The following is a 12,446-nucleotide window of genomic DNA, read 5'->3' as shown; positions in this document are numbered from 1 at the left end:
GCTGTCCTAGAACTTCCTCTGTAGGCCAGACTGGCCTCAAACTCACAGAGCTGCCTGCCTCTGCCTCCTGAGTTCTGGGATTAAAGGTGTGTGCCACTACCACCCGACCTAAAGACCTTGTTTTAATTGATGATATTACTTTTGGTCAGTCTCAGCCCACGGGATAAAGGATGGCTGTTGTCAGCCTGATAATAGATGTACCTGTCTTATTCCATTCCTGTTGGATCTTTTTTGGCTAATGCTCAGATAATGGGTTGTCAACTATGAAACTAAGCACTTGGGCTGGCGAGATGGCTCAGTGGGTAAAGGTAATTGCCACCAAACCTGACAACCTGAGTTTGATGCCTGGCAATCACATGGTAGAAGGGGAAAACTGACTTCTACAGGTTGTTCTATGACTGTCACGTGCACACTTACATATATGAATAAAATAGACATAATAAAAATTTTAAGGGAAATTCATACTAAGTTCCAATAGCTTATCTTAAAAAAAAAAAAAAAAAAAAAAAAACAAGATCATTAGTCGTTTCTATACTTATCACAGACTTGGGACAAGGTAACCAGGCATGGTTTTGTCTCGCTGTCTGTCTAGCTGTCCTTCTCTACGTCTGTCTTCCCTGCCAAGTCAGTGCCCTTTCTAATTAGATGGTGATAGAATAGAAGACGCCATTTCAGTGCATGTTGTGGATGCTAATAAGGCTCCCGCCGCACTCCTTGCTGCAGGTCAGCTGGACACACATGGCTGGGCCTCTGCAGGAGGTGCTGGCAGCACCTATCAGCAGACTGGACTGGCTGCATTGATGTTTTCTACTCACAGACCTTCTCTGCTCACTGAAATCCACAGCTAGTTTGAGCCTTGCTGCTGAGAATTTCAATTGTGGTCTGGGACGAACTGTTTGATGGAGTAGCTACAGCTGCAGTTGGCTCCCCTCAGGACTTGCAAGCTCAGAGGTGTAATAATTAGTCTGTGTGGTGTTCTCTGGTTTGGGAACCCCAGAGAGGCTGGCTCCTAGCCCCAGGCTTTAGAGAGAAATACCCAGTGTGAGGCAGTGAGCTGTGAGCTTGCCCTCTGCTTTCTGGAACAGTAGACCATCAGTGTCTTCTTTTGGATGCTTTAGGGATAATGGTATAGGTTCTACTACGCTAACATGGAGGAGTAGTGACAACTTTAAGAAGCATACTCGTTGACCTTACTTTCAGCAGAGGAAAGTTTAGAAGTTAGAGGAGTATGACGGCCCCTGGGCCCTGGGAGGAAATAGTGCAAATGCTGCCCGGTGGAACATGGCAACCTTGCAGCTAAATCTTTTCATCTGTGTGACTCAGTTTTCTCATCTGTCAAGTGGAGCTGGTGCTGCCTCTTTTCAGAGGACGGATTGCATCTGAAACTCTTCATAAGGACAGGAAGTCCTTTATTATTTAGGTGAAGGTCTCATAGAAAGTACAAGGCTGGGAACTGGGGACAGCCTGGTCCTTTTTTTTTTTTTTTTCCAAAAGGAGAATAATGGAAATGGAAATTGTATTTTAGTGGAAATTGAAGAACAGATTGCCAACTGTTCACTGAGGTCAAGAGGAAAATCAAAGAACTTACTTTATTGCTTATCTATTTTGCATGATTCTTTCAATTACAGGGCGCTTAGGGAACTTCATATTTAGAAAGGGTGGCCTTGTAGTACTAGAGTTTGGGTGAGATTGAAGCCAGAAGGAGTAATTAAACATGATTTTGTTATCTAAGGCAGAAAATAGTACATTGGCCACTTCTGGCTTCTGCTTTCTGAACTCAGTGCCCTGGAATTACAGGGAACTGTGCTGCCTTTAGTCTTGGTCCACTTATTAAGGTTGGCAGGTGGCCCAATTAACATTGTGATCCAGAAGGCTAGGGGATGGCAGCAGAGGCTTTGTACTGTTTCTGTAAGGATGGGGTCTGTGTTCCTGCCTGCCTGTGAGTTGCCTCCACATGGGGCTGTACAAGACCGTGCAAAGCCACTGCAGCTTCCTGCTGTGAAATTCGGAGTGGGAACTATCATTCTCTGTAAGCAGAGGGGAAGTGGTGCTATTGTGGATGAAATTGTGTGAAGGGGCCGTAGGGACTAAAAATGTCAAGGTAGCTCATCTGAGCAGATGAGAGAGCTGTGTTTTTCTGGGCCACTGTTTTGGGGAGGAGGAACCTGTATGGAGAACTGCCATTCAGAGAACAGAGCCATGTGAGGTTTCCCAAATAACAGAGCTTTGTAAGGTCATATCATATTGTGTACAAGAATGCTCTTTTCTCTTCATGTGGAGACTGAATTTGGGTTTTGTAATTTGTACTCACTACTGGAATTTGTTTCAAGAAGTACATCTTTTAATTCTGCAGTTAGTTTAGAACAGAGAGCAACAGACAACAAGAATGACCCAGGCTACCTCAAGTGAAGACACTGGAAAGAAGCCCAGAGGAGAGTGAGGCTCCAGAAACTGCCCATTCTTGGGTTTCTGCAGCACTGTGACTTGGAGCTGTTCTTTTACCCCCAGATGGAGCGTCAGCGGTTGGCTCGAGAGAAGCAGATGCGGGAGGAGGCCGAGCGCACGAGGGACGAGCTAGAGAGAAGGCTTCTGCAGATGAAAGAGGAAGCGACAATGGCCAACGAAGCTCTGGTGATTTCTGAGGGTTAGGGCTCTTGGAGGTGACATGGGACTTGTGAAATTAGGCCTTCTGTGGACCATGAATTTATTTCACTTTTTTTAAAACACCAGTACTTTTTCTTTTTGGAAAATTTAGGTTCAGTTCATTTGCAGTCAAACTCCACTTTCATAACTGACTTGCCTCTGAGTCAGGGTTCTTGGCCTTGGCCCTACCAACTTTTGGAAAGTAGTACCAACCAAAATATGGTACTACTAACAGAGTGTTTCTCTGCATTGAAGGATATTTGTTATGTCCTTACTTCTACCTGCTAAGTGCCAGTGATGACGTTCCAGTCTAAAAATACCCTAGGACTGGGATATGGCTCAGCGGCAGAGCTATTTTCTAGCGTGCCCAAGACTTTATGTGGAGTGTTTTTTGTTTGGTTTTGGTTTTTCAAGACAGAGTTTCACTGTTAGTTCTGGCTGTCCTGGAACTCATTTTGTAGACTAAGCTGGCCTCGAATTCACAGGGATCTGCCTGTCTCTGCCTCCCAAGAGCTGGGATTAAAGGTGTGCGCTGCCACCACCTGCCAAGGCTTTACGTTTTTATTCATTTTTATGTATTCAGTTTGGCGGTGTGATGATTTGGAAGACAAGTTTCAGGTGCCCTGGACTGGACTTTGAATTCATTATAAAGTCAAGGAAAACTATGTATTCTTGATCCTGATTGAAGGAGAGGCATACCTGCCATGCCCAGCCTACCTTACATTAGATTCTCCAGCACTGCAGGAAAATAGTCTCCAGACATTTGTTCAGGAGTAGGCAGTGGGCATGACTCCTACTTTGAATCACTGACTGAAAGGGACAGAACAGAGCTTAAATTGTTTATTCCCCCACAAACATAAGCTTCTGCTGAAATGCATTCTCTATATAGGATGATTTTTTTTCTCCTGTAGTAGAGCCTGCAAGGCCTGCAGGGCTGAATCATTAGTGTGACAGACTGGGAGTCTCTCAGTGAGAAGACATAGGGAGATTATTAAGACTGGTTCCTGGAGGTTGGAGAGATGGCTCAGTGGTTAGCAGCACTGGCTCCTCTTCTAGAGGACCTAGATTTGAGTCCCAGTACCCACATGGCAGCTCACAACCTTCTGTAACTCTAGCCCCAAGTGATACGTTGGCCCCTTCTGGCTTCCAAAGGCACTGCACGTACAGGTGCACAAACATATATGCAGGCAAAACACCTATACACATAAAAATATTTGTTCTTGTTGCTGTGTTAGGGGAGTCTGTGGGAAGATAAGCATATATACTATCTGAGAGCACTTTCCTTCCCAGATGCGGTCTGAGGAAACAGCTGACCTGTTGGCCGAAAAAGCACAGATCACGGAGGAGGAGGCCAAACTTCTGGCACAAAAGGCTGCAGAAGCTGAACAAGAGATGCAGCGAATCAAGGCCACAGCCATTCGGACAGAGGAGGAGAAGCGCCTGATGGAGCAGAAGGTGCTGGAGGCTGAAGTGCTGGCACTGAAGATGGCTGAGGAGTCAGAGAGGAGGTGAGTGGTTGTCCTCAGCACTGGAGCCTGATTCCAAACCTTCCTCTGTGTTGTGGAAACAGGACTATATGACTCCTTCCTTGACAGGCTGGTAGGATGGGAGTACTGGGATAGAACATGGTTATTTTGCCTAGGGAACCTGTCTGTCATGCCTCTACACCTTCTAATAGTGAAGTTTGCAGGAAAAAAACATTTAAACATATCCATAGACTGTTTTTTGCCAAAGAATTGAGAAGAGACTTTTTTACATTTAAAAGAGGGGGAGAAGCAGAGTGCTGGAGAGATGGCTCACAGGTTACAAGCAATAGCTACTCTCCAGAGAACCTGGTTTGATTCTCAACACCCACATGGTGACTTACAACCATTTATAATTCCAGTTCCAGGGGACCCAACCCCCTCTCTGGCCTCCATGGACATCAGGCATGCACATGGTACACAAACATACATGCAGGCAGAACACCCATACACATAATAAAATAATTTTTTTAAGGGGGAAGTGGAGCCAGGGAGATGGCCTAATCAGTAAAGTACCTGCTACACAAGCATGAGGAGACCTGTGTTTGTATCCCAACACCCATGTAAAACCTAAGCACAGCGACATTTATCCATAGCCTCGGCACAGAAGTTAGGAGTGAAAGCAAAGACAGGCGGATCCTTGAACTCACTGACCAGCCAGGCTAGTTGAATTAATGAGCTCCTTATTTAGTGAGAGACTCCACTAAGGTGGAGAGCAGTAGAGGATTACACCCCACACTGACCTGCACCTGCCCACACCCACACACACCCACAAAATCAGCATGGTTCTCTTTCCTTTTGATGCAGATCAATGGCAATTATTTACTTCAAAACAGAAACTAAGTGCCATTTCCCTACAGATTTTCAGGCAGTTAGATAGGGGAGCAGAGCGGCTGTGAGTTTTGTGACCAGAACTGTTGTCTGTAGTCTTTAGACTATTCTAGGTTCTGGATTGTTCTAGTCCTGTAGCCTTCAGATAAACACTGGCACATTCCCCACAGCATCTGGCTCTATTCGTTTAGAGCACTTGAATTTGGCTCTTAGCTACTAAGGTACATTCACTACAGTTTTTCTCACCACTTTTTTTTTCAATGTGCATTGGTGTTTTACCTGCATGTATGTCTGTGTGAGGCTGTCAGATCTTGGAGTTAGAGTTGTGAGCTGCCATGTGGATGTTGGGAATTGAACCTCTGGAAGAGCAGCCAGTTCTATTAACTGCTATTCCATCTCCCCAGCTCCTCTCACCACTTTTGCATGCCATTATGAGAATATGGTTCCTTGACGCCTGCCCTCCTTTGCCCCCGCCCACTCTTCACCCAGAAATAAACATAGTATCTCTGGGCCCTTCCCACTCTCTCTTCTCTCAACCTGTTTCAGAGGTGGGTTGGTTTAGTTGTTGATGTTTGTTTCTTTGTTTTGAAACCGGGTTTTACTATGTAGCCCTTGCTGTCCTAGAATCCACTGTTGTAGACTAGGCTGACCTCAAACTCAGAAATCTGCTTTGTAGCAGGATTAATAAAAACCCAGAGATAGAAATGGGGTTCAACTTGAAGGTCAGAAAAGCAAAACAGCCAGCCACTGGCTCTTACCTCTACCTCTTTAGTGCTGGGATTAAAAGCATGCACCACTGGAATTAAAGGCATGCACCACTTGATTTCTATGGCAACTAGTGTGACTATTGGGATTGAAGGTGTGTGTCACTACTGCCTGGTCTATAAGACTGACCAATGGGGCTGTTTTACTCTCTGATCTACAGGCAAGCTTTATTTATTTAAAATACAAATGAAATAACTCTACACTGCCTGCCTCTGCCTCATAGTGCTAGAGTTTAAGGCATGGGCTACCAACACTAGTTTTGTCTTTTTTTTTTTTTTTTTTCTTATTTTGAGATTGCATCTGCCTCTATTGCCCAGGCCCGCCTCCACAATTCCCCTGCCTCAGCCTTTGGAGTAGCTGGCTCCATAGGCACAAACCACTATACTTCTTCTGCTGGCTGGCAAAACTACCACTTTGGTTGTTTCCCAACAGCTACCCCATATTACAGTCTAGCTTTACCATTGAGATGAACAATACCCAGAAGTACTGTTCTTACTTTGGAAGTTCTGGCTTCCTGTAAATGTCCCTGTCACATTGTCCTTGTTTGCCTTGTTAGGTGCCATATACGGGGTTAAGTTAGGTTCTTGCTCTAGATGTAAGGTAAATGTCTACATGTTCTCACTGTCCCTTTCTCTGAAGCTAACGTCTCTTTCTTTCTCTGCAGAGCCAAAGAGGCCGATCAGTTAAAGCAAGACCTGCAGGAAGCCCGAGAAGCAGAGCGAAGAGCCAAGCAGAAGCTCTTGGAAATCGCCACCAAGCCTACATATCCAGTGAGCCTGGGCTGAGTCTAGCAGCCTTTGGCTGCTTTGGTCTAGCAACTTCCTTAAGCCTCACAGCCCTTTAGTTCACCTCATAGTGCCTTCAGGGTGACAAAGCAAAGCAAATAGAGAGCTTGGATAGAACCCTCCTAGTCTTCCATTTAGCCTGGACTGACTAGTCAGTTACCACTCTTATTACTTAAGATAACAGACCGTAGAGCCATTTCCAGCCCTGGAATGTTTATTACTACTCCAGTCTCCACCTTCAAGAGAGTTTGCTGTCTAGATCCCTAGTGTCAAGCTAAATGTAATCTTCAGCTCTCAGTATAAACTAGGTACCATAATATAGTTCTGTGAAGGGACCGACTCTACACCTCAGAGTGAGACCCTGCTATGCCAGAACCAGCTGCCAACCTCAGTTTTGGGACTGGGAGTACTAGAAGGGCTTGTACTAAATGGGGTCATAAAATAAGTAGACATCACTTCCCTTCCTTTCCTCTGCTCATTCCACTCTGCAAAGGTTTTACTCACTTGTTCTCTATTCATATAATATCATCAATTGGAAATCTCTATCCTGATGGATATGCACAGGTGCCCAGATTACAGCCAGCTCTGGAGACAGGAAAGACTCAGTGTGACTGTATTTTGCAGAGGAACTGGATTCCCTGCTGAGCCGGGAAGAGAGGATGGAATATTCTAGGCAAGGACACAATGCATTCACAGCACAAACACATAACCCATTCTCGCACATGCTACACACAGTGCACAGTCATGTGCATGACAAACAGTGTACATGTGCACGTGGCACATTCACATATTGCACAGATGCATTCAGGACACAGACATAAGTGCCTAGGATATGAGTTGGAGAAATGCGAGCAGTTTGCTATTGCCATGTGTCCTTGTTATCTACTCCTGAGTAACAGATAACCCCAAGCAACCATTTATTTGTCTCTTGGGCATGGTGTGTTAATCAGACTCACGTCTTCTCTCAAGTTCTCTCAGATGGTCCCATTCATGTGACAGTTGGGACTGTGACAGTCTGAGGGCTCAGCTAGGCTGTGTACCTGAAATAAATGTGTCTAAACATCTATTGGAACAAATTTTATAAATTACTATCCCTTTGCTCTTTCTTTTAGTAATGTGTCCGGGAGGAGAAAACACCAGTTCCTTAATGACATCATGTCTTCTGGGTGGATTATAATTCAGCTAGCCAGTCCCTATAGATGAGTATTCAGTATGATTTCTGTAGCAATTTTGAATACAACTGCACTGAACATCCCTGAATACAAATCTTTGCACATATATTTGACAGTATTGGTAGAATCAGTTCTCATAAGTAGAACTGTGAGGTCAGGTGCTCAATTGTGATACTTACCGAAGAGTTATGCTTGTTTCTGCTCTCACCAGAAAGGGTAACAGCTAGTGCTCTTCTTTTCTGGGAATTTTTTTTTTTTGAAGTGTAAGATAAATAGATGCACCTAAATTATAGCTATCCAGCCTGATGTATTTTCACAGGCCAGACTCTCTCATATATCCAGCATTCATTCCTGAAAACAGAGTATATGTAGCACTGAGATATCCCTGCTCAGAGCCACATTTGACATTTGCCACTTTCCCTGCCTTAGACCTCATTGCCGTAAATGAAAGCTCAGAGGTTCCTTCCACACACTGTTCCATACTGGAAAAGGTCCAAGGATGAAAAAGACAGAGTGTGCCCTCAGAAAGTTTGTAGACATAGAAAGACAAAGACATGAAAGGAGGGAACTTTGCAGTGTGGGCTTGAGGGAAAGATCTGTAGCAGCACTGTGCACACCGTGCTAAAGACCTGTAGCAGCACTGTGCACACCATGCTAAAGACCTGTAGCAGCACTGTGCACACCATGCTAAAGACCTGTAGCAGCACTGTGCACACCGTGCTAAAGACCTGTAGCAGCACTGTGCACACCGTGCTAAAGACCTGTAGCAGCACTGTGCACACCGTGCTAAAGAACTGCAAAGGGGAAAAGCAGCCATGTTGCCAAGAGGGGTCTTCAAGAGCTTTGGTGAGAGACTGAAGGAGTTGAGAACCTTGAACAAGGAATGGAAAACTTGCTAGAAATGATGACATACACCTGTAATCCTAGTGCTCAGGAGGCTGAGACAGAAGTCTCACCAGTTTGAGACCAGCTTGGGATATGTGGTGAGGATATAGCTTAGTGGTAGTGTTTACCTAACATGCACATCCCTAGTACCACAGAAAAAGACAAGGAAAGAGGAAGAGAGAGGAGAGCAGCAGGGAAGGAAAGAAAGGAAACATACAGAACTACACAGATGGGAAAACGGCCATGCCCCGAGGGATAAAAAGCAGTACTGTTTATAATTTAACAGGACAAATTATGGGGACACTTGAACAGTAGATAGGGGCTGTATATTAGGTGATGTTTTGTTCTGGAATGAAAAGGCCCTGAAAACAAGTCTAATGACTTCATCTTACTTTATCTTAAGCCCTCCTTTGGCTCTGTCTTCTGAATCTAAGCCCCTAACATATGTGCAAAAAAACTTTTGGTCCAAAGCCAATCTCTTACCAGCCTCCCTACAGGGCACTACAGATGCCCAGGGCTCCTGTTGGACCCACTCCACCCTATCTACAACCGTGCTGCTGTTCCCACCCTGGCTCTTGTTCACCTTACTGAACTGTGAGGATTTGTAGACATCTGCTTCCTGAACAAGACTTTTATGTGCGTATCTTCTCTCTGTCCAGCTCGTAGCCCCGTGCCTGGGAGTTTCTTTCCTTTTCAGCTGAGTGCAAGTTTGTATTTGATTGAAGTGATCGTGGAAATAATGAGGTTTGAGAAGAGAAGAGTGACTTCTCTGAATGTAGGTGCTTTGGGACCACTTACCTGGCAGTACTAAGTGTAGAGGACTTGGTCCTGTATAATTTAAACCTCCTAATCTGAGCTTTCTCACCGACAGCCCATGAACCCAATCCCAGCGCCACTTCCTCCTGACATACCGAGCTTCAACACCATTGGTGACAGCCTGTTGTTTGATTTCAAGGATACTGACATGAAGCGACTTTCCATGGAGATAGAGAAAGAAAAGTGCGTACCCTCTGTGGCCTGCTTGGGGCAGTCATGCACATGAGAGTGGATTTGGCCTAGGGACACAGAGATTACCACAGCAGCCAGATATTACCCCTGCAAAAGTTTGATCTGTTGTCACCCACTAGAGAACAAATTTCCTAATTAGAAATTAAAGATAACAGATCAAGACAGCAGTCAGTGTCCCAAGATAAAAATAACACTTGATTGGTCGCCTGGAATTTATAGCGGGTCAAACCTTGACTGAAGAATAGGACTGGGTCCTATCCCCTCAGTCAGACTGTTGTTCACATAGTACTAAACTAGTTTTCTTCTGATCATGTTCTTCAGCAGTGCTTCCTAAGTCTAGAACAAAGGTGAAGAAAAAGGAAAAAAAAACACGGTTTCTAGGCTGAGCAAAGCCTGGGTCCAGGTGGAACCAGTTCCCCTATGCTGGCAACTAGCCAGACCACAGCTACTTCTGTCGAGTGCCTCCATTCCACTTTGTGGTCAGAGTGGAACAGAGACGGAGAGGAGCTGTAGATGAAATCTAAGACCCTCTCATTCCTTGAGCCAGAAGTAAATTGGTTAATAGCCACAGCTGGCAGAGAACAATCACAGAGGCCCTATGGATTAAGCGCCTGTGAGTCTTTGTCTCATTTAATTCATACTAATTAACAAACATCCCACTGGCGTCAAAGGCGAGTTTTAGGGACTGGGGGTGGGGCTTAGTTGGTAGAGTGCTTGCCTAACATAGGCAAAGCCCAGAGTTCAGTCTCCTGCACAGCTTAGGTCAGGCATGGTACATCAGTAATCTTAGTACTCAGGAAGTAGAATAGCAGGACCAGATTATCTTTGGCTACATAGCAAATTTAAGTCTGGCCTGGGCTACATGAGGCGCTATCTCCAAAAAAACTGCTGTAGTGTTCCAATCATATAAAATAGACTAGATTTAGTTTAATGAGTCACCCAGCATCACATAGCTGATGGGGAGCAGGTCAAGGACTGAAACCCTTACTCACTGTGGTACTCAGAATAGTGCTCTGCAGTCCAGCATGAACCGTCAAGAACCAGGCTATCCTCCTGTGATCCAGAGTTGCTGCTGCTAGCATCAGACTGAGTCCCTTTCTCATTTTCCAGATGGACGTGTTTATGTGGTTGTGATCAGCATAAGGCCACATCCTGTCCTGTGTCATGGTTTTTTATAGTTTGTATTTTCTTACTGTCTTAGTGTGTTTGGCTGTTATAACAAAATACCAGAGGCTGGAAAGCTTATAAACAACAGAAATTTACTTCTCATAGTTCTGGAGGCTTAGAAATCCAAGATCAAGGCATTGCCAACTCAATGTTCATGAGTTTTCTTCCTGGTTCGTAGATGGTACCTTGCTGTGTGCCCATGTGTATCAGGATCTCTTTAGGGTCTCTTTTTTAAGGACATAAATCCATCATGAGGCTGATGAACTAATCACTGCCCAGGCCCTCATCTCCTAACACATTGGCAGTTGGCTGCGGATACGAATGGGACAGCACTACATTCAGCCCGCAGCACTTATTTTCTACACAAGCTGCAGAGCCCATTGACTGGCCACAGAAATCTGTTCAGAATGTTTGCTTCTGTTTTCTGTTCACACTTATAGTTAAACACTTTAACCTCGCCAGGTGAAAATGGCAACCTATTTCTTCTCAGTGTTGTCTAAGTGGAATGTCTGCCATCTTTTCCTAAAGGTCTCGAGATAAGTGGGAGAGTAGATGTGGTTAACTGCTTCAGGAAGGGTGGAAGCAGAAGAGCGGGGTTCAGGAGGCTTGTTTGATGTGACTTTTCTTTTTTTTAAATTTATTTATTATGTATATAGTGTTCTGGGCACCAGATCTCATTATAGACGGGTGTGTGTCACCATGTGGTTGCTGGGAATTGAACTCAGGACCTCTGGAACAGCAGTCAGTTCTCTTAACCTCTGAGCCATCTCTCCAGCCCTGATATGACTTTTCATACAGAACTGAAAACGGGTTATTTGGAGAGCACTCCAAAAGTTTATATGGAGCTTTCTTCCTACACTTTATTACTTCCTGCTGGGAGGTCCTATAATTATTTTCCCAACTGCACTGATGTGGAAAGAGATTCATAGCAGTTTAGAGGGTCCCAAGCTTCTTTCACTTCTGAGTGGACAGGTTCAGGTATGAACCCCAGGCTGCTCCTGAAAACTTGCGGTCATGGCAAGTCTCTTCTGTATCTCAGTGTCTGCCCAGTTCTGATGCATGGTGCGCGGTTTCGTCTTGACAGAGTGGAGTACATGGAGAAGAGCAAGCACCTGCAAGAGCAGCTCAATGAGCTCAAGACGGAAATCGAGGCCTTGAAACTCAAAGAGAGGGAGACAGCCTTGGATATCCTGCACAACGAGAACTCAGACAGGGGTGGCTCCAGTAGCAAGCACAATACCATTAAAAAGGTACCCGAGTCTTCTGGGTTTTGCTGAACAGGGTGCTTATTAATGAAATGTGAAGTTGGCATCTAGTCTCCTCAGGAGCCCAGTCATTAGCCTTCTTTCTTTACTTTCTTTCTTTCTTTTTAAAACATGTACTTAGTTGAGGGAGTTTTTCAACTCCTGACAGAAAAAGAATTTAAGCTGCCAGTGACCATGAACCCATTGGCTTGATGGAAGTAGAGCTTGTGTTAAAAGCTCTGATGAGATGAGTCCCTGTTTGAGGATGGGTTTTGATCTATCACTGAGCACTAAAGCGATTCTGTCTTTAAAGCCAGTGGGACTTACGCTCAAGGAAGCTGCCTTACTTAATGAGAGAGCACAATGAATTAAAGGCTGTTGAATGGAGTCCCCTCTAGTCTTTGTGTAAGACCATGTTCTAAA

The 12,446-nt window shown here is 44.8% G+C and overlaps 1 protein-coding gene across 3 annotated transcripts in view; it reads left to right on the top strand.

Moving 5' to 3' along the window:
- Nf2 (NF2, moesin-ezrin-radixin like (MERLIN) tumor suppressor) overlaps window positions 1-12,446 on the top strand; it is a 95,563-nt gene that overhangs the window by 66,586 nt on the left and 16,531 nt on the right. For 2 of the 3 annotated variants that reach the window (XM_050141002.1, XM_050141003.1), the window contains exons 11-15: window positions 2,509-2,631; window positions 3,934-4,151; window positions 6,427-6,532; window positions 9,476-9,603; window positions 11,864-12,029. In XM_050141002.1, the coding sequence (XP_049996959.1) occupies window positions 2,509-2,631; window positions 3,934-4,151; window positions 6,427-6,532; window positions 9,476-9,603; window positions 11,864-12,029 (741 nt within the window). Of the gene's footprint in view, window positions 1-2,508; window positions 2,632-3,933; window positions 4,152-6,426; window positions 6,533-9,475; window positions 9,604-11,863; window positions 12,047-12,446 lie in introns of all 3 variants that reach the window. The other variant, XM_050141004.1, reaches the window with a different exon arrangement.

Source organism: Alexandromys fortis, unplaced genomic scaffold, assembly GCF_014885135.2.
Source record: "Alexandromys fortis isolate MF-2015 unplaced genomic scaffold, M_Fortis_MF-2015_v1.1 scaffold_7, whole genome shotgun sequence".
Classification (NCBI taxonomy): Eukaryota; Metazoa; Chordata; class Mammalia; order Rodentia; family Cricetidae; genus Alexandromys; species Alexandromys fortis.
This window is presented reverse-complemented; position numbering and strand designations above follow the sequence as displayed.